Here is a 25,959-nt window from a genome sequence, read left to right on the forward strand (position 1 = left end):
AAATGTGGAGTAGATAAATAAAGAAAGGACTAAACCTTACAGAGGGCATTGTAACTCAATAGGTAGTCTCACTCTTTGCCCAAACTCTTTATCTTGGAGTACCAGATAAATAAATGGACCGATAGAGGATGGCCACCAAGTAGAAGAAAGATGGTGAAGCAACTGATATCCAGTCTCCCAACACAGTCAATGTTAGAGCCTGGGAATTGCAGTTTAGCAACTTCTTCAGGACTACAGATGCTCCAGTCTTGGAGTGATGATGGCGTGACTCTGCCTTGAGTTATAGGAGGCCCCTAATCGAAGACTGATATAAAAAAAAATAAGGCAGAAGATTTTTTTTAAAAAAGGAAATCCATCAATGTCAAAGTCCTCAGAAGCTGGTCCAGCAGTTTCTTGCGTGGTCCTGGACATCATCACTTTTGCTGGGTTGACCTCCAGTCTTCTTGAAGCTTTATGAACCCCAGGATTCTGGTCATTTCTCAGCTCTGTCCTCCTTCACAGGATGGCTCTGGAAAGTCACTTAAGTCCCTGCCAATGATCTCAGTAACTGGGGACAGTAGTCAGAAAAAAAGAAAGGGAGAGAGAGAGCCAATGTGAAGGAAAGCTCACCACAAAGCAGCTTGTGAACTCACTAGGTGGCCTTAACCAAGCCACTGAAATTTCTAAGGCTTAGTCTGCAACCCTTGTCATTGTGGGAAATTATTATGAACAGTGCTGGAATTATAATTCCTAGGATCTGTTTCAAGCAAGGGTAGTGTGTTAACAGCTTACCAGGCCCCGGTGGGTGGATAAAGACCTTCTAATTTTCATCTGCTAGTTGGCTGCTCCATTGGTGGCTTAAGTTAATCATCTCATGAGCAAAGGAGGAAAAGGCAAGAAGATTGGGCAGAAACAGTGGGCAGTAATTTATTTTTCACGCTCATGAGATCTGCAGGGATTTGAAGGGGGAGACTAAAGGAAGTATTCAACCAAGTACTCATTTTGAGGCCCAGAGTCTCAGATTTAGCTTCTAGTATTTCCAGGTATGTGCACTGGAAAATTGAGACAATAATCTAGATCAGCAGCTGGAATGTAACATCCTCAAATTTATAATATGATCAATTTTAGTTCGGGTTGGTATATGATCTTTGAACCCCAACCACCATGGCTTCTAAATCATGATTTATGATTTAACACTGTGTAAGTCTATAGACAATGGCAGTAGCTAGCAACCTTTAAAGTACTGAAATGGTAACGGGCAGTGGTGGCGAACCTATGGCACGCATGCCAGAGGTGGCACTCAGAGCCCTCTCTGTTGGCATGCGCACCGCCACCATCAGCAGCAGGTCCATCAGGCCTCCACCACTGCCTGGAGCAGGAGCCCTACCCAGCACAAAGGAGGTGAAGCGGCTGAGTAGAGAAGGTAGAGCACAGGTTAGCAACCTTTGTCGATTGGTGGACTGGAAGAAAAGGGAGAAGGAAGCATTTTACATGCCTGCGCGCATGCACGAGGCTGTGAGCATGCACACACTGCAAATGGGGCGGGGCTAGTGCCTGCATGATACTCACTAGCCCTGCCCCATTCTGCGTGATACTCACTAGTCCTGCCCCGTTCTTGCGTGGTGCAGCACCTTGAAGTACAGTGGCCCACTTTTGTGCCCCTGGTTTTTGCGTGCCAGAGGCGGCACTTTCCCCACCCACAAGGGCACCATAATGCTGATGCGCCCCTGGCACTTTGCAATAAATGTGGGTTTTGGGTTGTGGTTTGGGTACTCGATCTCTAAAAGGTTCCCCATCACTGGTATAGGGTTTCCTGCCTGAGGAGGGGGTTGGACTACATGACCTCTAAGGTACCTTCCAATTATTATTATTATTATTATTATTATTATTATTATTATTATTATTATTATTATTATTATTATTATTATTATTTTACTACTAGTACTACTACTACTACTACTACTGCACAGGGTTGGACTGAGTCTATTCTTGAATGAGAGACCACAGGGAAATCCCAGCTTTCTTCCTCTATAATTCCACTAAAATTCTTTGAAATTGTAGCCAGTCAATGCCCACTACCAATTGCTCCATCATTCAAAGTTTAAGGGTAGGTAGGACTCAGCTGGAAGTTTAACTCAACGTCCAATACTTTGAAAATAAGTTTAAGGTTAGTCCTATGAACACACTTGGGTTGTAGCTTATTTTCAAATTAGCCTGATTGGACCTATCTCTTGAGAATATGAGGGTTGGCTTAGGTTAGTTCATCTCTTTGAACAGGAAGTGGAAAGACTATAAATGCTATTTATTCTGGGCCAGCTGCCTTCTGCAGCCTGTCATTTTCTATGACATCATTTCTATGACTGTCATTTTCTATGACAGTGCCAGCATCATTCTGCTCTCTTTGCTAATTTAGTATTATCAGCAAGACACAACTCTGACACAAATGAGTCCTGCTGATGAAGAAGGTTACTTTTTCAAGAGTGGCAAGCTGTCCAGCTAGCTATGCCAACCTTCCAACTGCCCTATCTCACAGGGCTACCAGATCTGGACTGCAAACCTCCATATGACCACTAGATGGAAGCAAGAGAATTTTCTGTCTCATTCCTGCCATCTTGGGGTGATCTTGATCTCTGCAGCTCTGATCTGAAAGCTTCAGGCAAACATTCAGACCAGGAGCCCTGGTAGCACAGTGGTTAGAATGCAATATTGCAGCTGAACTATGCCCACAGCCAGGAGTTTGATCCTGACAGGCTCAAGGTTGACTCAGCCTTCCATCCTTTTGAGGTCAGCATATTGCCCCTCAGATTGTTGGAGGCAATATGCTGCCATTGTAAACAGCTCAGCGAGTGCTATAAAGCACTACGGAGTAGTATCTAAGTTGAAGTGCTACTGCTATTGCTATTCTGTTATTGTGACCTGATTTTGGCAGGGCTGAGTTTCCATATTTTGCAAACCGAAAAAAGAGGAAAAACCCTGTCATTCTTCTTAAATTGAAACCAAATCTTATTGAAAGCTTCACAAATATACCTTTACCTTCTTCCAGTGTGATCCCATGGATAGGCAAGTTTTCCCGGAAGCCACCGCTGAACCCCGATTTCTCCAGTTCCTTGGGGCTAAACTCCTGGGATCCAAGGTCTGGATCTGTCCATTCTGGTGACCTCTCCCCACTGTGGGTTTCTCTGTGTCCTGGTGGGTGAGGACTGCGTTGTGGACTAGGAAGCTGGAAGTGTGGAGGGTGGCAATCTAAAGCGTGAAGGTGGGGCAGGTTTGGAGGAGCAAGGTGGGGTACAGAGAGATTAACGCCCCCATAGGTCTCACTGGGAGGGAAACGGAAGGCTGGGCTGTAATGAGGAGGGGTTGAGAATGAGCAAGGGCTCCAATTGGGGCCATAGGGGGAACAAGGTGGGGAGCGCTCAGGACTATAAGAGAAGGGAGGTCTGGAAGGGGAGAAATCCATGGCCCCTTGTGCTGGCGGTAGTGAAAAAGGAACATTGGGAGTGATGTGTGCGAATGTATGAGGTGTGGAATCCGGATGTGGCTCTTCTTTGAAGATCACTAGAGAAGAAGAGGAGACGGTTGGCAGAGATCATCAAGCACAATTTAGCACCCAACCATTCTCATCTCCCATCTCCAGTTCTATCTACCAGGCAAATATTTGAAGCCTTGAGCTGGACTCCTTTTCCGGCGCCCATTGGAAATATAGAAGTATGTCTGAACGGGCCGTGAAACTCTCTTGTTGCTGTATTCAGGAACAGTGAGGGTCAGCAAAGCCTGTGGAAGGAGAAAGTGATGTCAAGGCAAGTAAATCCAATAAAGAACGTTAATTCCACAATCTGGGTTTGTTTGTTTTTTCTTCAGATATAAGGACTTCGATCCCCCAGAATTTTCAGCAATGACCATGCTCAGGTATGTAAGGAATTCTGGGAGATGAAGTCCACATATCTGAAAGCAACCAAGTTAAGGAACCCAGGAACAGAATGTTTTTACTTCGATCACTGTCCATCATCTGCTGCTATGCTGAAAAAATATTACCTCATGGCTAGGAAAATTATCTCCGATATTGTCCCCATAGATGATAGTTTATAGTTCTCATTCTCACCTCTGTGCTTTTCAAGCGATTAACGTTTGCTTCCTCTTCCCACTGGAGTTTTCCATCTGAAACCACAAAGGAACTAGTTCACTGTGAGGCCAAAGGATCAAACATCTGTATTGGTGTAAGAGATGGAGGCACAGTTTTCTGGATTAAGCCAAAGAGTCACTTAATCCAGCCAACCCCTTTGTGAAGATCAGAAGCAGGAGATGCTAAAAACAATCACAGCCCACACTTTGTGTCCAGTGGGCCCCATGACTGATGGTTTACTAAACCTGTCAGTGGGAAATGTAGTCTTAGCTTTTAGAGATCACAACTATCATATTTAGTCCAGAGAAAAATGTCCCTGAGTTTAAGACAATTCTTTCCCAAAAGGATGAATAGAAAAACAAGCTCATGCTGTGCCAGTTTTCTGACCTTGTTAGCCCCAGTATTAGAGCTTTCCCTGTGTGTGTATGTGTGTGTGTGTGTGTTATTTGTGTCTCTCTCTGTGTGTGATAAATTGTGTGTGTCAATGTGTCTACTCTTTCTTTATTCTTGTCAGAAGCACCATCAAATGATAACATCTAATCTTCAATATTGAGCAGATAAAATAGGTATAAAATGGGTCACAAGGCATGTAAGATAAACAGGATTAAAACTAAATGATATTTGCCCAGTATTGGGCCACTTGGACAGCATTTTCTCTGGCCAGCCTGAGGACTTCCTTCATACAATCCCATATTTTCTTCTGAATAAATATTTATTGAAAGTTTTAAAGAGAATATCAATACTAACTGAAACAAATACAGATTCAAGGGGGGTGGGGAAGAAAAAGAAAAAAAGGAGAAAATGAAAGAGCAAAGGTGTGGAAAGAAAAGATAAAGAGAAGTAGGAAAAAAGTGTATAATTTGTTTTGCAGCAAATACAAATATAATTGCAAAGTTATTCGATGGTTACAAAAAAGAAAACTTAGTTTTTTTATATCCATCAATATCCCATTATTTTTTTGTCTGTTTCAATGCAACAAGTCTACAGGTTGACTTTGGAATATGGAAGTTGACTTTTCTTTAATCAAGGAAGTCAATTTAGCCATCTCTGCAAATGTCATCATCTTCACCAACTACGGTATTCCTCCCTTGTAGGTAGCATTGAGCCTTTCCATACGTGAGCATGCAATAATGTCACTGCAGTTGTCAGATATTCCCCCCCACCCCGTTTCCAACTGTTTTCAATATTCTTACCTGCAAATACGGCTACCGCAATTTGCAGGCATTTATATGGAGGGGTAAAGTTGTTCTCCAATTAAGCAAATGTGGTTAATTCAATTTGAATTCCATTCTTTTGCTCAGATGCCGGCATCAACTTCCCTCCGCCCTGTCCGCTCCCACAGAGAGGGCCTCCTCAGGGTGCCACCGATCAGACAATGTCGATTGGTGGCCCCCAGGGGGAGGTCCTTCTCTGTGGGCGCCCCGGAGCTATGGAATCGGTTGCCGGTTGAGCTCCGGACGGCGCCCGACCTTCGCTCTTTCCATCGCGATCTGAAGACACTCTTATTTGAACAAGCCGGCCTGGCCTGATGGGGGATGGGTTGGGTTTTTATGATCATTTTTAATATCTGTATTTACTGTTTTTAGTTGGTCATATGTTTAATTTTCTTTTAACTTTTGTATTTTTGTATTTTTTATATATCTGCCCTGTTCACCGCCCTGAGTCCTTCGGGAGAAGGGCGGTATATAAATAAAATAATAATAATAATAATAATAATAATAATAATAATAATAATAATAATAATAATAATAATAATTATTATTATTATTATTATTATTATTATTATTTTCTGCCATGCAGCAAGGGAAAGAAAGAAAGAAAGAAAGAAAGAAAGAAAGAAAGAAAGAAAGAAAGAAAGAAAGGAGGGAGGGAGGGAGGGAGGGAGGGAGGGAGGGAGGGAGGAAGGAAGGAAGAAAGGAAGGAGGGAAGGAAGGAAGGAAGGAAGGAAGGAAGGAAGGAAGGAAAGAAGGGGAAGGGGAGAAATAAAGAAAGAGGAAGGGGAGGGGAGGGGAGGGGAGGAAAGGAAAGGAAAGGAAAGGAAAGGAAAGGAAAGGAAAGGAAAGGAAAGGAAAGGAAAGGAAAGGAAAGGAAAGGAAAGGAAAGGAAAGGAAAGGAAAGGAAAGGAGGAAATGAACCAGACCTCACTTACCCGGGCCTCGTTCGATGAAAACAACCTTTGATTCTGGCAGAAAGTTGGCTCCGCTGATGACCATCTCTTCACCACCGTGCACTGAGCAGGCGCTAAGGCTATAATGCTCTACTTGTGGGAGTTCTTGAGCTGAGCGCTGGGCTGCAAAGAGGGACCAGGGAGAGTCTAAAAGTCTTACCTCTTTCATAGCAGAATTGGGGAATGAGATTACAGACCAAACTCATCCACTGTATCCTACACATAAGAATGGCTTCCTAAAACATTTCTTTAATGCCAACTTTCTTTTCTTCCATGTTTTCAAAAGCCAATCATTGCTGGGAAGGTCTTTTGCGCAAAACTCAACACCCTTCCCAGGCAAACTGGACACCGCAAAGTGTGTTTTGAAAGAAAAAAAGAAAAAGCAACAAAATGCACTTGGATCTCTCCTAGGCCTTGTGAGATTTTAGCAATTTCCCTTTGAGATCTCCTAGTGCAGGGGTGTCAAACTCAATTTCATTGAGGGCCGCATCAGCATTGCGGTTGCCCTCAGGGGGCCGGGTGGGTATGGCCAGGGTGGGCGTGGCCTACTGGGTGGGCGTGGCTGGAGTGCATATGGCCTACTGGGTGGGCGTGGCCAGCTCTACATCGTTCGCATCAAGGGTGCCTATGGGGGCCTGGGCAGGAGTGGGACAGATCTGAGGGTCTCTGGCAGAAGGAGGGTCTCTGGGCCAGGGCCAAGGCAGTGGGGGCCGTTCCCTCACTGTTTCCAGGATGGCTTCGCGGGCCGCATGAAAGCACTTCGTGGGCTGGATCCGGCCCCCGGGCCTTGTGTTTGACATGTCTGTCCTAGTGTAATCTTGGGGAGTTAGTTCTGGCAAACTCACAAGCTTCAAAAATAAATAAAATAAAATAATAAAATAAAATAAAATAATAAAATAAAATAATAAAATAAAATAAAATAAAATAAAATAAAATAAAATAAAATAATAAAATAAAAAAACCAAAACAAAATAATAATAAAATAAAATAAGAGGCAATCCCATCTTCTACCCCTGTGCATCCTGTTCTTTCCCTCCTCATCTTTTAATTATAATTTTAACTGGATTGGAATATCTAGTTTTATTGTCTTGGATATATTTATATGTTACGATTTTAATGTTTTATGCTGTAAACTGCCCAGAGTTGTTTCGTTACAAGATGGGTGATGAATAAATTTAATAAATAAATAATAAATAAATGTGTATCCGTGTGTGTGTGTGTGTGCTACTTGTACCTATGCACGAGTATGTTTGTATACACATGGGCACAAATTTTGGAGTACATACTTTAAATTGACTGCCATTTTCCTTGATGTTCTCAAATCTGAAGTTTGACTGGATGTTTTAACTCAGCACTGGGTAAACGAGAGATGTCCCCAGGCAAACTTTGAACAGGAATAACCTTCTCACTTGCTGGAAGCATCTATCATGGATGAACAGGTGAGTCTACTGATGATGGACGAGAACTGAAAGGTCCCCTCTTTAGTTTCACATACCCATCACTCTCAATATGGAGTCAACCGCCTCAACTTTCCTTTGAACCATCTTGAGGACAGACCCCAGCAGTCAGTTTAATACCCTGAGGTAGCAATACTCACAACATTCAATGGGCACAGAAGCCGTCTGGATGGAGACTACTTTGCCATTTCCTTGTGGGACATGAACCCGAAATACCAGCCGGACCCGTGTGTTTTTGCGCCCAATGTCCGTCTCGCCCTTGCGCAGCTCAATGTCTGAATTACGCAGTTTCAGGATTCCTGCACAGTCGATGCTGGAGGGTTGGGGAGTGGGGAGGAAGAAATCCAGTAGAGACCAAAGAAAAAAGAGAAATGAAAATTCTTCTGCTGGATCAATGGAACCTAGGTATCTTTATTTTTAAAGGAGTGAGTTCTAGTCCTATCTTAGGCATGAAAACCAGGTGACTTTGGGCCAATTATTCACTCTCAGCCCAACCCATCTCACAGGATTGTTGTTGTGGGGAAAATAGAAGGAGGAAGAAGTATTGGGCGTGTTTGGGATTGGAGTCTAAACCATATGAAGAACGGTTGCAGGAATTAGGTGTGTCTAGTTTAATGAAAAGAAGGACATGACCGCAGTGTTCTAGTATCTATGGAGTTGCCACAAAGAAGAGGGGGGGCAGTCTATTTTCCAAAGCACCTGAAGGCAAGAGAAGTAGCAGTGGATGGAAACTAATCAAGGAGAGAACCAACCTAGAACTAAGGAGACATTTCTTGACAGTTAAGGTAGAACAATTAATCAATGGAATGTTTTTGTTCAGAAGTTGTGGGTGCTCCATCACTGGCGGCTTTTAAGAAGAGATTCCTGCCTGAGCAGGGGGTTGGACTAGAAGACTTCCAAGGTCCCTTCGAACTCTGTCATATTGTTATTATTTTTACTCTGGTTTCAGGGCTCATAACAAGTTTTTCTAAAGTAGCCCATGAAAAAATGGCAAAGGTAAATTGGAAGTATCTTAACTTAAAATCTGATCACCTATGATATTAATCAAGAAACATTTTGGATAACTGGAATATTCTAGTTTTACTTCTCTTAAATCAATAAATTCAAAAACAATCATGGATGAAGAAAGAGGATGAGATGGAGTGCAGCCTGGGAAAGTAGTAACAAATTTACTTGTTTTTATCTCACCTTTATTATTTTTTATAGACAGGACAGGACAGGACAGAACAGAATAGAACAGAATAGAATAACAGAGTTGGAAGGGACCTTGGAGGTCTTCTAATCCAATCCCTTGCTCAGGCAGCAAACCCCATCCTATTTCAGACAAATGGTTGTTCCACTGTTCCACTGGAGGCAGGTCGTTCCACTGATTAATTGTTCTAACTGGCAGGAAATGTCTTCTTAGTTCCAGTTTCTCTCCATCCATTGCTTCTTGTCCAGCCTTCAGGTGCTTTGGAGAATAGCTTGACTCCCTCTTCTTTGTGGCACCCTCTGAGATATTGGAACACTGCTATCATGTCACCCCTAGTCCTTCTTTTCATTAAATTAGGTAAAGGTAAAGGTTCCCCTGCACATGCATGCTAGTCGTTTCCGACTGTAGGGGCCAGTGCTCATCTCCGTTTCAAAGCCGAAGAGCCAGCACTTGTCCAAGGACGTCTCCGTGGTCATGTGGCCGGCATGACTAGATGCCAAAGGCGCACGGTACGCTGTTACCTTCCCAGCATAGTGGTCCCTATTTTTCTACTTGCATTTTTATGTGCTTTCGAACTGCTAGGTTGGCAGAAGCTGGGACAAGTAACAAGCGCTCACTGTTACGTGGCACTCGGGATTCGACCCGCCAAACTGCCGACCTTCTGATCAACAAGCTCAGCATCCTAACCCACTGAGCCACCACGTCATTAAATTAGACATACCCAATTCCAGAAACTGTCCTATATATGTTTTAGCCTCTAGTCTCCTAATCATCCTTGTTGCTCTTCTCTGCACTCATTCTGGAGTCTCAACATCTTTTTTACATCATGGTGCCCAAAACTGGATGCAGTATTCCAAGTAACTCAAGTATTCCAAATAACTCAAGATGGCAAACATGCACAATATTTCCACCTCCTCTTTTCCCCACAATAACAGCTCTGAGGTTGGGCTGAGAGACAATGATTGGCCCAAAGAAACTCAGCCAGTTTTCATGCCCAAAACAGGACTAGAACTAACAATCTGTTGGTTTCTGGACTAGCACCTTAACCACTACACAAAACTATCCTTCCCTATCTTTTAGAAATAACATAAATAACATAACCTTTTAAGGTGCATAATAATATGCAATAATGAATTATACTGAGGGTATCATTAGGTGGAACTATAACTGTACTGTATTAGGTTTTATAACGTACTACTGTAATTTATTGTTATATTGACTCTGGCTAATGTTCTTGTAAAGCGTTTAGAATCATCTGACTGAATCAGATTATAAATGTATTCATTCAGTCAATCAATCAATGTCTGAAACCAAGACTATTCTATTATTGAATTATACAGGTAGTTTTCACTTACCAATCACAATTGGGACTGGCAACTCTGTCACTAAGTGACATGGTGATAAAATGAAGTATCATGTGACCTTACTTAACAATAATTCCAACTGTGACCATTAGCAAATCACTGCATGTTGTTAAGCATGATGTCACATCACCATGACTTGTGAATTCCTACCAGCTTCCCCAATGACTGCCTGTTGGAAGTTGGTTGCCAAATAGTGATTGTGTGACCATGGGACGCTGGTACCTTTGTGAATGCAGGCCTTTTGTAGGTTATATCCCTATTATATTTAATTTAACATTCAACTGGTTTGTGAATACTTGGAAGATATGAATAGCCAAGAGGGAACACCCACAACAGATTGTCAGCAATAGGTTATTGATCTATGCTTTAACTGACTCTTTTCCAACAAAGGATAAGAAGAGAATTTTCAAGGCCTTTGGTCAAATGACCTTTCAGCATTAAGTCTATGCTTATGTATTTTATTGAATCCCAAAAATGCTTTTTCCCGAGGCAACTGGACTTTCTTATTTTCCTTTGAAGACATTTCGCTTCTCATCCCACAAGCAACGAAACTGAAGAAGTTTCTTAGACGAGAAGCAAGATGTCTTCAAAGAAAGACAGGAAAGTCCTATTGCCTTGTGAAAAAGCATCTTTCAGGTAACTATGACCTGGATGACTGAGAATCTCCATAGATATTTTATTGAATATTTTTCTTTTCCTCCTTTTTTTCATTTATATTTCATACATTAATTTCGCCATGTTTCCCAGCTGAGATCATCTTGTTTTTTTAAAATTTGAAATGAACTGAAGATGATATTTTTAGGTTCTTCTCTTTCTCCTTCTTGAAACAAAAATTAAGAAGGAAAAGAAAAGCATGAGATTGAGAAAGGATCAGATCTTTCTTCATCTTTACATCATCACCATCACCCAGAAGGACAAATCCTCATCTCACCTCCTCATTTTTGGCTCCTAAAGGCAACTTACTTGGCTGCCATGTTATTCTCGGGCAGCAGAGACATCTCAAGAACTTTGGTTCCACTGATGATAGATTCATAACTTGTGGTGGCCACCATTTTTCCAGTGATGCGATGCACCTGGTAGAAAGCATGAGGACGTAGGTTTCGCTCATCTGCCGTACCAATGAACATTTGTAATGTCAGGGGTTTTTCATCGTAACCTAAAAGCTTGATTGGAAAAGAGAAGAATGTCATAAACCCATTTCCTTACTCAAAGCACAAATGACTTGAAATAAGGGGAAAATATCTATTATCTATTCAACACATACTTCCATGTGTCAAATATTTGGGGATTGGGGAGGACAATGCATTAAGACCTGGCAATGATTCTCAGACAACAGATTTTTAAATCCAACATTCCAAGCATTGTGAAATACATAATTTTAATGTGACTTTGTTCCTAGCCAATTGGCTGTGGATGCCTATCTTGGGTATTTGGTAGGGATCTTTTTTGGGGGGGGGATTTCCTTTTGTTCTTGATACAGGTAATCCTTGCCTTATGAATTCCTGTGAGACTAAAGTTTCTGTTGCTAAGTGAGACAGTTGATAAGTGAGTTTTGCCCCATTTTATGACCTTTCTTGCCATAGTTATTAAGTGAATCACCGCAGTTGCTGAGTTAGTAACAGAGTTGTTAAGTGAATCCGGCTTCCCCGTTGACTTTGCTTGTCAGAAGGTCACAAAAAGGGGATCACGTGATCCTGGGACACTGCAAACATCATAAATATGAACTAGTTTCTAAGCATCCGGATTTTGATCACATGACTATGGGGACGTTGCAACGGTTGTAAATGTGAAAAACAATTATGTGGTGTTTTTTTTCTGGCAAGCAAAGTCAATGGGGAAGCCAGACTCACTTAACAACTGTATTACTAATTCAACAACTGCCATGATACACTTAACAACCGTGGCAACAATGGTGGTAAAATGGGGCAAAACTCACTTAACAACTGTCTCGCTTGGCAACCTAAATTTTCGGCTCAATTATGATCATAGGTCTACCTATTATAAGACTACCTATATTTAAATGAAATCTTTTGTTTGTCCTGATTATTTCAGGTTTCAATTTCATTGGGTGAAATTGGTTCTAATATTTGGCTTCTAATATTTAGAATAGAATAGAATAGAATAGAATAGAATAGAATAGAATAGAATAGAATAGAATAGAATAGAATAGAATAGAATAGAATAGAATAGAATAGAATAGAATAGAATAGAATAGGACCTTGGAGATCTTCTAGTCCAACCCTCTACTCAGGCAGGAAACCTATACCATTTCAGACAAATGGTTGTCTGAACCATTTGGAAAAGGGGAAAACAGATCTTCCTTTACTTTGTCAACCATGCATAATTCTGTACACCTCAGTCATATCACCTCATTCTCCTCTTTTGTAGAGTAAAAAGCTCCAAATGACATGACTTTCTCTCATACAGAAGCCTCTCCAGCCCTTGATCATCTTAGTGACCCTCCTCTCAACCTTCTCCAGCTATGTTACGTTTTTTTTAAAAATCTGGTGGGATCAGGATAGGTTGTTTGTGCTGCAAAACCAGGAAATAAAAGAAAGGGCATCTCAAAGCTCAAAGCTTTCAGGAGTCTGGAAACTAATCAAGGAGAGAAGCAACCTGGAGTTAAGGAGAAACTTCCTAACAGTGAGGACAATTAACCAGTGGAACAGCTTTGCCTCCAGAAATCGTGGGCGCCAGCTGTCTGAAGTGGTATGGGGAGTTGGAGGTTGGACTAGAAGACCTCCAAGGTCCCTTCCAGTTCTATTATGATTAAGTATCCTTGAAAATGCCATGCTTTCAGTGGGGAGAAAGTGCTCAGGGGATGCATGTACTGTAGCAGAATTCTGTAGCAGAATTAATTCTGTAACAGAATTAATTCTGTAGCAGAATTGATCTCCAGATGCAAAAAAAAAATATAAAAAAAAATAAAAAAACCCCAGATTTAGTTCGCACCCATCACCACTTCCAACCAGTAGGAGGAGAAAAGGGGTACCTGAATAGTTATCAAGAGTTAGTTGAAGGGGAAGGGCTGGCTGATATGACTGTGTCCTTCAGCTTCTCCAGAAGGCTAAATTCCTGTAATTTAAAAATAGGCTACAGGGCAAATCCCTGGCTTAAATTAAACCTCCTCTTCTATACCATTCATTCCTTGCCTTCACTACCATTCTCCCTTCCTCAGGAACCCACAACAGTGCAGCTGGTGACTTCAACAGTTCGGTGGTCTCGCCTCAAGGGGTTGGCCAGATGTTTTCCATCAGAAGCCAAGCAGTCACAGCTGCACTCGATTTGAGATGCTCCCTTTTTACATTTCTCTTCCCCCCCCCCAAGCTTACTGCAGATGGAACATTCCACAAAACTGGAGGGGGCTGGAGGGGAAACTCAGAGAAGCAGCTTGCCAACTTTGGAAGTGGAGGGGGGGGGGTTGAAGAAAATCAGAAGCAAGTTAACTGCAAAAGTACTGTAAAAATGGAAAGAAGAAAAAGCTTCGATTAAAAAAAAACTAAACTAAAAAAATAAAAAATAAACCAGAAACCTCAACAAGGCAGGACTTGATCTTTTAAGGAAAAGTGAGGCTGGAAAGCCAAGGAATTTGTCAGAAAAGTACAGGAGTAAGGAGTCTTTGTTTGTGCACAGGGTTTCCCCCCCCCCCCGTCTCTTCCAGCGCCACTTGCTTTCTCTACAGCTCACAATCTCGTGACGTAAAGATGGACGGAGCAAAGCAATGCTGTGATTTAGGAATTCGGAGCGTGGGAAAGGGCAGACTTGACTTGTGGCCTGGAAGGGGAGATTGAAGCAGGCCCAGGACGCAATGTCTAAATGGGAGGGTGGAGAGATAAATTGATCAAAGCCAGAAAGACGCTCTTTTCTTTCTCTCCAGTTAACCGGAGTGAAAAATCTCACAAACGGAAAATTTGAAGGATTAAAGTTATGTGTGAGGAAGAAGGACTGGGATCTAATACAATGAAGAGTTCATGATGGTCATATCAGTGAATGGAATGGAATGGAATGGAACGGAACGGAACGGAACGGAACGGAACAGAACAGAACAGAACAGAACAGAACAGAACAGAACAGAATAGCAAAGTTGTAAGGGACCTTGGAGGTCTTCTAGTCCAACCCCCTGCTCAAGCAGGAAATTCTATACCATTTCAGAGAAATTGCTGTCCAATCTCTTGTTTAAAAACTCCCAGAGCTGGAGCAACATCAACTCAGGCAAGCCATTAATCATCAACTCAGGCAAGCCATTAATTGTTCTCGCTGTCAGGAAATTTCTCCTTAGTTCTAGATTGGTTCTCTCCTTGGTAAGTTTCCATCTTGTCCTGCCTTCAGATGCTTTGGAGAATAAGGTTGACCCCCTCTTCTTTGTGGCAGCCCCTCAAATATAGGAACAGAGCTATCCCATCACCCCTAGTCTTTCTTTTTGTTAAACTTAGACATACCCAATTCTACACTACACTTCTCATCATCCTATCTCATCTTGGCCCATCCTGGTGAACGATGGGGATTGTAGTCTAATGCAAAGAAAGGACATTTACACCCAAATGACATCAGGCTGAAAACCCAATTTTCCATCTCCATCTTTCTTTCATCATTATGAGCTCAAGCTGGCCAAATATCACCCACTCACTCCCATATTTACAGTAAAAGAAAAGGTTTTGCTAAGCTAAATACAGTCATGGCCGAAATTGTTGGCACCCCAGAAATTTTTCCAGAAAAGCAAGTATTTCTCACAGAAAAGTATTTCAGGAACACATGTTTTGCTATACACAGGTTTATTCCCTTTGTGTGTGTTGGAACACAACAAAAAAAGGGAGGAAGAAAAGCAAATTGGACATAATGTCAAACAAAACTCCAAAAATGGGCTGGACAAAATTATTGGCACCCTTTCAAAATTGTGGGTAAACAAGATTGTTTCAAGCATGTGATGCTCCTTTAAAATCACCTGGGGCAAGTGACAGGGTTGGGCAATATAAAAATCACACCTGAAAGCAGATAAAAAGGAGAGAAGTTCACTTAGTCTTTGCATTGTGTGTCTGTGTGTGCCACACTAAGCATGGACAACAGAAAGAGAAGAGAACTGTCTGAGGACTTGAGAACCAAAATTGTGGACAAATATCAATAATCTCAAGGTTACAAGTCCATCTCCAGAGATCTAGATTTGTCTTTGTCCACAGTGCGCAACATTATCAAGAAGTTTGCAACCCATGGCACTGTAGCGAATCTCCCTGGTCGTGGACAGAAGAGAAAAATTGATGAAAGGTTGCAATGCAGGATAGTCCGGATGGTGGATAAGCAGCCCCAAACAAGTTCCAAAGGAATGCAAGCTGTCCTGCAGGCTCAGGGAGCATCAGTGTCAACGCGAACTATCCGTCGACATTTAAATGAAATGAAACGCTATGGCAGAAGACACAGGAGGACCCCACTGCTGACACAGAGACATAAAAAAGCAAGATTACAGTTTGCCAAAATGTACTTAAGTAAGCCAAAATCCTTCTGGGAAAACGTCTTGTGGACAGATGAGACCAAGCTACAGCTTTTTGGTAAAGCACATCATTCTACTGTTTACCAAAAACGAAATGAGGCCTACAAAGAAAAGAACACAGTACCTACAGTGAAATATGGTGGAGGTTCAATGATGTTTTGGGGTTGTTTTGCTGCCTCTGGCACTGGGTGCCTTGAATGTGTGCAAGGCATCATGAAATCTGAGGATTACCAAAGGATTTTGGGTCACACTGTAGAGCCCAGTGTCAGAAAGCTGGGTTTGCGTGCGAGATCTTGGGTCTTCCAGCAGGACAATGACCCCAAACATACATCAAAAAGCACCCAGAAATGGATGGCAAGAAAGCGCTGGAGAGTTCTGAAGTGTCCAGCAATGAGTCCAGATCTGAATCCCATTGAACACCTGTGGAGAGATCTTAAAATTGCTGTTGGGAAAAGGTGCCCTTCCAATAAGAGAGACCTGGAGCAGTTTGCAAAGGAAGAGTGGTCCAAAATTCCGGGTGAGAGGTGTAAGAAGCTTATTGATGGTTATAGGAAGCGACTGATTTCAGTTATTTTTTCCAAAGGGTGTGCAACCAAATATTAAGTTAAGGGTGCCAATAATTTTGTCCAGCCCATTTTTGGAGTTTTGTTTGACATTATGTCCAATTTGCTTTTTTTCCTCCCTTTTTTGTTGTGTTCCAATACACACAAAGGGAATAAACCTGTGTATAGCAAAACATGTGTTCCTGCAATACTTTTCTGTGAGAAATACTTGATTTTCTGGAAAAATTTCTGGGGTGCCAACAATTTCGGCCATGACTGTATAGCAGGCATTTCTTTCACAAGTTCTGAAGAGAAAAAAAAAATCTGTGACATTTGTGCTGGGCTTTGTTTTGTTGCTTTGTACACAGCAAGGGAAGTCTTTGAAGTGGGAATAGTTTTCGTCTTTGGGATTTCTGGATGAAGCTTTTCCAACTAGACATTCCACCCCCCTCCAATTCCTGTTCCCGCAACCTCTCAAAAGCTCTGACTTTTCTTTGCAGATTACTCCACATCTGAAAATGTCATACCACACAGACACATGCATACACAAACAAACAAAAAGTAACAGCCGGAGATTGGATGTGAAATGAAGAGGGATTCAAAATATGAAACAACAACAACAACAAAAAAAAATAATCTTCAGGACTGCAAGCCGTGGAATCATTCTTCTTGAAGGCAACTGAGTTTGTAACATAAAAAAAGATGGAATTGTAATTATGGGATGACTTCAGAAAGGCATCAGAATATGCTCAGAAAAAAGACTTGCCTTAAGTTCAAACTTAAATGAAGGCAAACAGAAAATTGTCTGCCTCTTTTCAGCTACTAAATACACCCCAAACTGGAAGAGATGTGAACAATTTCCTTAAACTGACAGGGAAATTTGTGTCACTGATGTCCTATTTTGATGTGTGTCTGAAGGAAGGAAGAACATGTAAATCCAATTTAAAACACTTTGCATTTTATAGTGCACTTCTGTACATAAAACATCCGTCTCTGACTATATTACCATATCTGAGAGTTAGAATTTGGCCTCTCTCACAGACACAGAAGGATATGGTTGGAGAAATGCATTTCTGAAGGAAAATGAGAAATACATATTTTTGTTCCAAGCTCCTTACCAACAATAGAAAGAAAGAAAGAAAAACCTAGCACAGTGTTTCTCAACCTTGGAAGCTTTAAGCTGTGTAGACTTCAAGTCCCAGAATCCCCCAGACAGCATGCTAGCTTTGGAATTCTGGGAGTTGAAGTCCATACAGCTTAAAGTTGCTAAGGTTAAGAAACATTATGCTAGCACATAAGGGGAAAAGATGGCTGAAAAATCATATTCTTCTCCCTTTTATACTGAGATACTAGGGTCTCTGATGGACTCAGATCCTGAACACAGAGTTGTAAAACATTCAAGTGAGACTGTCCCATACAATCTCAAGTGAAACACATTATTTTAGAAGTTGGACTACAATGCCCATTGTACATTAATGGCAATGAGTGTGATGGGAATTGGAATTTGACAACTCCTGGTAAGATTCAGCTTCTTTCAGTCTGAAGCATCTGTATAAGACTAAGATATCTGTTGTACTTTGATAATAAAGGTTGACTGATTGATTGATAAAGCATCTGTATAAGACTAAGATATCTGGAGGAGATCTGAATTGAGCCCTTTCTATTTAAGCCATGCTGTGATTCCTTGACTTTTGGCTTAACATGTTGCCCAGACTCAGCCACTGTGTTTGACAATCATCATGCAAATGAACTCAACTGTGCTTAACTTAAACGTGGCTTAGTGAGAGCCCTAATGAGAGGGACATTATTTTTTTTCAAATAACTCAAAGTGGCAAACATACCCAATACAACCTTCCTCTTCCTATTTTTCCCACAACACCAACCTTGTGAGGTGAGTTGGGTGAGAGAGAATGACTTGCCCAAGGTCATCCAGTTGGCTTTCATGGCTAAGATGGGACTTTGAACTCACGGTCTCCAGCTTTCTTGCTTGGTGCCTTAACCAATAGACCAAACTGGCTCTTTAATGTACTGCTTATTATGATCAAAGGACCATCATGGCAGCTAATAAGAAATTATGCCTAGCATGTTATCCCTCAGTTACCTTCACCACAGGATGTCCTCCTGGAGTGGCTTTCACGGCACCCCTGCTGCCCTCCGTCTCATAGTGGGCGCGGTGATGGGTTCGAGGCTGCACTTCGATCTTCAATTCATACTGCTCATACTGACTGGGGAGAGGCCAGTCCAGAGGTGGAAGAGCAGAAGATCTGTTGAGAAGTGAACGAAAGCAGAAAGACCTTTGAGGTTGACCTTGGTAGATCATCTCTACAAGGTGGAACAGAGGGATGTCAGGTCAATGTGATGGTAAGATTGGACAATTCAAGAAGCCCAAAGGCTGCCATCTCTGCAGTCAGATGAATATCCTGGAGATCAGACCATTTTTTTAACCAAATCTTGGTCATTTGGGCAGCTGCTGAGGGTTGAACCCAGTCTCTTTTTGGCATAAAATATGGGGTTTACCACACAATTAGGGCTCAGATCAAAATCCAAGCAACACACCAGCAAAATACATTATCCATCCCCCAAATATCACATCTGGCTGCCACTACAAGTCTTTAAACTTCTTCCCACCTCTAGTGTTCATAACTTCTGGATTCAGAACATTTAGAATCAAAATCAGAATAGAGCTGGAAGGAACCTTGGAGGTCTTATAGTCCAGCCTCCTGCTCAAGCAGGAGATCCTATACCATTTTAGACTAGTTGCTCTCCAGTCTCTTTTTAAAAAGAGAAACACCCACAACGTCTGAAGGCAAGCTGTTCCACTGGCTAATTGTCCTCGCTGTTAGGAAGTTTCTCCTTAATTCCAGGTTGCTTCTCTCCTTGATTAGTTTCCATCCATTGTTTCTTATCCTGCCCTCCGGTGCTTTGGAAAATAAATGGACCCCCTCCTCTTTGTGGCAGCCCCTCAAATACTGTAATACTTCTATCATGTCCTCCTAGTCCTTCTTTTCCCTAGACTAAAGGTAAAGGTAAAGGTTCCCCCGCACATGCGTGCTAGTCGTTTCCAACTCTAGGGGCCGGTGCTCATCTCCGTTTCAAAGCCTAAGAGCCAGCGCTTGTCCAAAGACGTCTCCGTGGTCATGTGGCTGGCATGACTAGATGCCAAAGGCACACGGAACGCTGTTACCTTCCCACCGTAGTGGTCCCTATTTTTCTACTTGCATTTTTACGTGCTTTCGAACTGCTAGGTTGGCAGAAGCTGGGACGAGTAACAGGCGCTCACTCTGTTACACGGCACTCGGGATTTGACCCGCCAAACTGCCGACCTTCTGATCGACAAGCTCAGCGTCCTAACCCACTGAGCCACCCTAGACTAGCCAAAGCAAAATCCTGCTGCTTCCTAGTTTACTTCCTAGGTTACACAGGAGAAACTTCTATTGCAAGCATTTACAACACTGCCCTCCCAGTTCAGCTGGAGAGATATTTTCAGTTTAGTAGAAGGAAGATCCAATCATATTCCAACTTCCCTTATGTCAGATTTTCAGTGCAAAAAGAGCTTTGCTCTTTACAACTAAAGTTTATCCATCTTCTATTCAGTGGCAACAAATACAGATAGTCCTCAATTTACAACCATTTGTTTAATCACTATTCGAAGTTAGAATAGCACTGGAAAAAGTGGCAAATGACCATTTTTTCACACCTACGACCATTGCAGCATCCACATGGTCACTTGATCAAAATTCAGACTCTTGGTAACTGACTCATATTTGTGACTGCTGCAATGTCCCAGAATCATGTGATCACATTTTATGACCTTCTGATAAGAAAAGTCAATGGGGAAGCCAGATTCACTTAACAACCGTGTTACTAACATACCTATAGTGATCCCCTTAACAACGGTGGCAAGAAAAGTCATAAAATGTGGCAAAACTCATTTAGCAACTGTTTTGCTTAATAACAGACATTTTGGACTCAGTTTGTGATTTTAAGTCAAGGACCACTTGTATTTAATCCTGGTCTTAGAACCTGGCATTCTGAGGATATACTGCTTCAAACTATGGAGGCTTCATTGTAGCTCAGCAAGTTGTTCAATTGTGCAAAGCCTTGCCATCATAGAATGCCATACTGAATTCCATGTATTCATTTTACAGTTACTTTAAATTTTGTAAAGGCAGTCTTGGGCTCTTTATTCAAGTCAATTTCACAGTATCATTTCATCTGAAAGTGAAGGGAGAAAGGAGGGGAGGAAATCCTCTTTGTGCTGTTGAATATTATACATAATTTTACGAACTTGCTTTACACCATTTTTTTCTCATGTGGAAAATATTGATATTATTAGATTGCTAAATTTAACAGTAGATCTTCTAATCTCTGTGATGATTTAAGTTAATCTGTTCTTATGTTGATTTTGGTTTTATGGTACCCATTTTAAGGTGGGACCTCAAAATGCTCAGTTCATGGATTTAGTTAAAAGTGATCCTACAATGTTGAATAATAATAATAATAATAATAATAATAATAATAATAATAATAATAATAATAATAATAATAATAATAATAATAATAACAACTTGGGAGTCCTCCTAGATTCACGGCTTACTTTGGAAGATCACATGGTGGCCGTGACTAGGGGGGCCTTTCCGAAGCTGTTGTAACTCCAAATAGTCGTTAAATGACTAGTCATAAGTCAAAGACTACCTACATTTCCGAAAAAAGTGACCTTTATAGCCAATGAAACTATCAAGTGATTTCACCCTGCCCCCACCTTTATACGAAGGTTTCGTCAATCCTTTCAAAGCATCAGACTTTCTAAGGAAAAATATCCTGAATTTAGCCGCTCATGAACCTAATCTCAACTGCCAAAATTATTCTTAAGAAAACTGAAAAGATTGACTGGTGACCTCCCAATAGGTCCATTATCAGGACAAGAAGCAACGGATGGAAACTAATCAAGGAGAGAAGCAACCAAGAACTAAGGAGAAACTTCCTGACAGTTAGAACAATTAACCAGTGGAACAACCTGCCTCCAGAGGTGGTGAATGCTCCAACACTGGAGGTTTTTAAGAAGAGACTGGACAACCATTTGTCTGAAATGGTATAGGGTTTTCTGTCTGAACAGGGGATTGGAGAAGATCTCCAAGGTCCCTTCCAACTATTCAGTTCTGTTCCGTTCCGTTCCGTTCCATTCCATTCCATTCCATTCCATTCCATTCCATTCCATTCCATTCTATTCTATTCTAATTTTCTATTCTATTCTATTCTATTCTATTCTATTCTATTCTATTCTATTCTATTCTATTCTATTCTATTCTATTCTATTCTATTATTCTATTCTATTCTATTCTATTCTATTCTATTCTATTCTATTCTATTCTATTCTATTCTATTCTATTCTATTCTATTCTATTCTATTCTATTCTATTCTTAACCTATCCTATTAGCAAATATTTCGGATCTTCATTTTAAATTCTTTCATTTTACATCCACTCTATTTGGCTTTGGGGGAAAGCACTCATTAGAAATGCTGCAGATAAATTTTGAAAAGGACTTTTGAAAATTCTAACTGGTGTTTCTTTACAAATAAATAAATAAATGATGGGGTATAGTATAGAATGAAGCTGACCCTGAACTCTGGAATTATAAAAGGGACTGGCGGCATGCACCAAAGTAAAAAGGCTGTTCTACCACGCAGGCAAAATTCTTCAGATCCAACTGCTTACCTTAACAGGGAACGAAACCACAGTCTGTTTATGCCAGCAACCCATCTCAACAGCCCTGGAGCTGGGATCTGGGATGTGTAACAGGAGACATCAGCCTTTCTGCCTGGGCTGGCTTGACAAGTTGTTTTTATACAACAGACCCACTGGCAGTCAGACCAAAAAGCTGACAGAGCCTCAAGTGGCAAAGTCAGGCCAGCAGGTTTTAAGATGGCTAAAAGAATGGGGGTCTGGTGTGCCCTACCACCCATCACCCTGGGCCAAAAAAACCTAGAATTTGGGGGAAGGGAATGAGAGCTACAATCCGGCAAAAGCTTTTGGAAAAAGATCCATGCTAAACTAACTACTTGGTAGAGTAGGGATGATAAAAGATAAAAAGGCAGATGCTGATTCCAGACTACTGTGGTGTTCTAATGATGAAGGGGATGATGAAAAGTGGGTACATGTAAGTCCTCAACTTATGACCACAATGGAGCCCAAAATTTCTGTTGATAACCAAGACATTTGTTAAGTGAGTTTTGCCCTATCTTATGACCTTTCTTGCCACAACTGAATCACTGCAGTTGTTAAGTCAGTAACATGGTTGTTAAGTCTTCCCCACTGACGTTGCTTGTCAGAAGATCACAAAACCCAGGACACTGCATCCGTCATAAATACATGCTAGTTGTCAAGTGTTTGAATTTTAATCACGGGGGATGCAGCGTGAGAAATAGGTCACTTTTCTCAGTGCCGTTGTAACTTCAAACAGTCACTAAATGAACTTTTGTAAGTCTGCAATCAAGAGCACAAATAATACAGAAAGAAACCAGTGTACAGACCTGTGTGGCTGAATTGAATAAGCTGTAACTTTCCATGGTTAAGGAAGAAAAGTCAGAAAACTTTCTCCTTGCAAAGTCTGTCCCTATAAACCACGGGTGGCCAAATGTTTACCAAAAGAAGTCCTTTTTTTTTTGGTTAAGGATTTGGGAGTAAATCAGAGGCAAAGGGAAGTAATGGCCCTGATCATGGCTGCTTTGAGAGTTACTAGTAAATCAAGCACAGGTTGTTTTGCAAATCTATAGAATTCCTGGAGAGCCAATCAGCATTTGCCCTTCCTGGAGGAGACCTGAGTGCAAAGAATTGTCAGCCAATCAGGGCTTATTTGCTTCCCAGGAAATCACATTTTTCTTCCACTACTTCATGGTCGCACCCAATAAAAAGGACTTAAATTGGTAGGGTATGCCCATGATGGTGGCATGCCCATAGCTGCGTGGGCCTCTTCACCCAAGTATGCCAGCCTGCTGCTACAGTGAGATGCCAGCAGCTACAAGATGAATGCAGCAGATCCTCTCTGAAAGGAGCGTGCAACTTGGCTTTAAATGCAAGGAAACAATGCCTGGACACCAAGGGAACAAATCATGTCATCAAGGCATGATGAGACCCAATAACACTAGCATCTGATTACGAGGGGTCCTCAACTTACAACCACAATTGAGCCCAAAATGTCTGTTGTTAAGCGAGACAGTTATTAAATGAGTGTTGCCCGATTTTACAACCTTTCTTGCCACAGTTGTTAAGTGAAACACTGCAATTGTTAAATTAGTAGCAAGGTCATTAAGTGAATCTGGAATCCCCACTGCTTGTCTGAAGGCCGCAAAAAAGAATCACATGACCCTGGGACACTGCATCCAAATTTTGATCATGTGACCATGGGGATATTGTAAAGGTCATGAGAAAAATGGTCATGTCACTTTTTTCAGTGCCGTTGTAACTTTGAACGGTCGCTAAACAAATGGTTGTAAGTCAAGGACTCCCTGTATTTGATTACTGGAGGGCAATCAGTCTTGGTTTACTACACTCTGGAGTTGTAGAGGCAGTGATGTGTTATCCCCCATCGTGCCTTGCTTCAAGGCATCTGCTTGACAGCTTCATAAAAAATGTCTCTCAACAAACTTTGGTGAGCTCCCAAAGTTTGCATTTCTTGACAAGAAATGGAAGGGGATGTTCTCCTGTCTCACGTGAACCTCACGTACCTGAACAGAGGACTGTGGCCTCCAAGACGTGCCTTGGACCAGGACAAGGGTGATGGCACAGCCAGATAATCCATCCCTTCTTTACGTGTGATCCCAAGTCCCCCGCTACCCATGGGGCCACCACCCACATCTTCTCCATTGCAGCTCCCTTCCTCCTTCCGAGTCAGTGCCACCGTCTGCTCGGTTGAGGTCTTGCGAGCTTTTTGAGGGATACTTTCTGCTAGCCGGGCAGCAGGGCAATTAAACGGGACCACATCATTGCCCAATTCCAAGGGGTCCCCTGGAGCCTCCTCACCCAGGCTACCCCTTCGGGAGAGGCATGGAGATACGGAAGTCTCCGAGCTGGAATAGCGTCTTTTGCCACAGGGGGAAGCTGGTCGAGGTCCAAGAAGCATCCACGTGTCCTCCGTTCCTCGACTTGGGGAGTAGCTGATACTGTAAGATGGCCAGGATTCTTCAGCAGATGACCATGGCTTGGGAGATGCTCGGGGCGAGCCCAAGGGAGAACTAAGAGCAAAACGAGCTGCAGCCTCATTTAGCTCATGTTCCACATCATCTCCAGCAGGGGCCTCATCGTCTGAAAAAAAACTCCAAGGGGAGACACTGCCACTGCTAGCAGGACTTGGGGTGAAGAATCCGGAAGAAGGAGCCGCTTCCCGGTAACCCCCAAAAGCCTCCAGCAAGAGATAGTCCCGAGGAGAAGAGTCCCAATCATCTTCCTCCGTCCGTTGACTTGGAGAGATGGTGGTGATCTGGATGCTGGGGCATTCGAGCACCCGGGAGCCTCCCAGTCGTACCCGCCGGGCCGGCTGGCTTTCAAAAGTGTCACCATCCAAGTTGGCAGGGCGGGGTGGAGGAGAGTGCATGCCAGCATGGCTCCCTCCAAGATGCATAGGACACGGGATGCCCAGAGGAGAGGCATAAGGCGGAGGGTCCCCAAGAGTGAGCGAACAATAGCCAGGGAGAGTGTCTGCTTCCAGGTCTGGGGAAAAAATTAGAATTAGAATTAGAGTAACAGAGTTGGAAGGGACCTTGTAGGTCAGAGGTGTCAAACTCAATTTCATTGAGGGCCACATCAGCATTGCGGTTGCCCTCAGGGGGCTGGGTGGGTATGGCCTGGGTGGGTGTGGCCTAATGGGTGGGTGTGGCTAGAGTGCTTATGGCCTACTGGGTGGGGGTGGCCAGCTCTACATCGTTCACATCAAGGGTGCCTATGGGGGCCTGGGCAGGAGTGGGACAGATCTGAGGGTCTCTGGCAGAAGGAGGGTCTCTGGGACAGGGCCAAGGCAGTGGAGGCTGTTCCCTCACTGTTTCCAGGATGGCTTCGCGGGCCACATGAAAACCACTTCGCGGGCCGGATCTGGCCCCCAGGCCTTGTGTTTGACATGTCTGTTGTAGGTCATCTAGTCCAATCAGGAGACCCTACACTAGGGGTGTCAAACTTGCTGAGTCACATGATGTGTCACGGCATATCACAACTTTTTTCCCCTTGCCAGAGCTGGGGTGGGTGTGGCTTCCACATCTGGCCCATGGGCCAGAAGTTTGACACCCCTGCCCTACACCATTTCTGACAGATGGCAGTCCAGTCTCTTCTGGAATGCTTCCAGTGATGAAGCACCCACAACATCTGAAGGCAAATTGTTCTATTAGTTGATTGTTCTCACTGTCAGAAAATTTCTCCTTATTTCTAGGTTGAATCTCTTTTTGATCAGTTTCCATCTGTTATTCCTTGTCCTGCCTTCAGGTGCTTTGGAAAATAGGTTGACCCCCCCCTCCTCTCTGTGACAGCCACTCAAATATTGGAACACCGTTATCATGTCACTCCTGGTCCTTCTCTTCACTAGACTAGCCATGCCCAGTTCTTGTAACTGTTCTTCATATGTTTTAGTCTCCAGTTCCCTGATCATCTTTATTGCATGAGTGGCTGGCT

General features: G+C 42.5%; 1 protein-coding gene across 1 annotated transcript in view; it reads right to left on the reverse strand.

Moving 5' to 3' along the window:
- Positions 1–479: 479 nt before the first annotated feature.
- The window catches only part of NFATC4 (nuclear factor of activated T cells 4), a gene marked incomplete at both ends in the record, with an annotated part of 38,055 nt that continues 12,575 nt past the window's right edge, over positions 480–25,959 (reverse strand). The window contains 9 exons of the mRNA XM_083377667.1: positions 480–547; positions 3,013–3,534; positions 3,624–3,750; positions 4,079–4,134; positions 6,249–6,389; positions 7,864–8,036; positions 11,243–11,442; positions 18,405–18,567; positions 24,030–25,011. Of these exons, the coding sequence (XP_083233793.1) occupies positions 480–547; positions 3,013–3,534; positions 3,624–3,750; positions 4,079–4,134; positions 6,249–6,389; positions 7,864–8,036; positions 11,243–11,442; positions 18,405–18,567; positions 24,030–25,011 (2,432 nt within the window). The remainder of the gene's footprint in view (positions 548–3,012; positions 3,535–3,623; positions 3,751–4,078; positions 4,135–6,248; positions 6,390–7,863; positions 8,037–11,242; positions 11,443–18,404; positions 18,568–24,029; positions 25,012–25,959) is intronic.

The sequence above is a fragment of the Vipera ursinii genome, assembly GCF_947247035.1.
Source record: "Vipera ursinii genome assembly, chromosome: Z".
NCBI classification, from domain to species: domain Eukaryota; kingdom Metazoa; phylum Chordata; class Lepidosauria; order Squamata; family Viperidae; genus Vipera; species Vipera ursinii.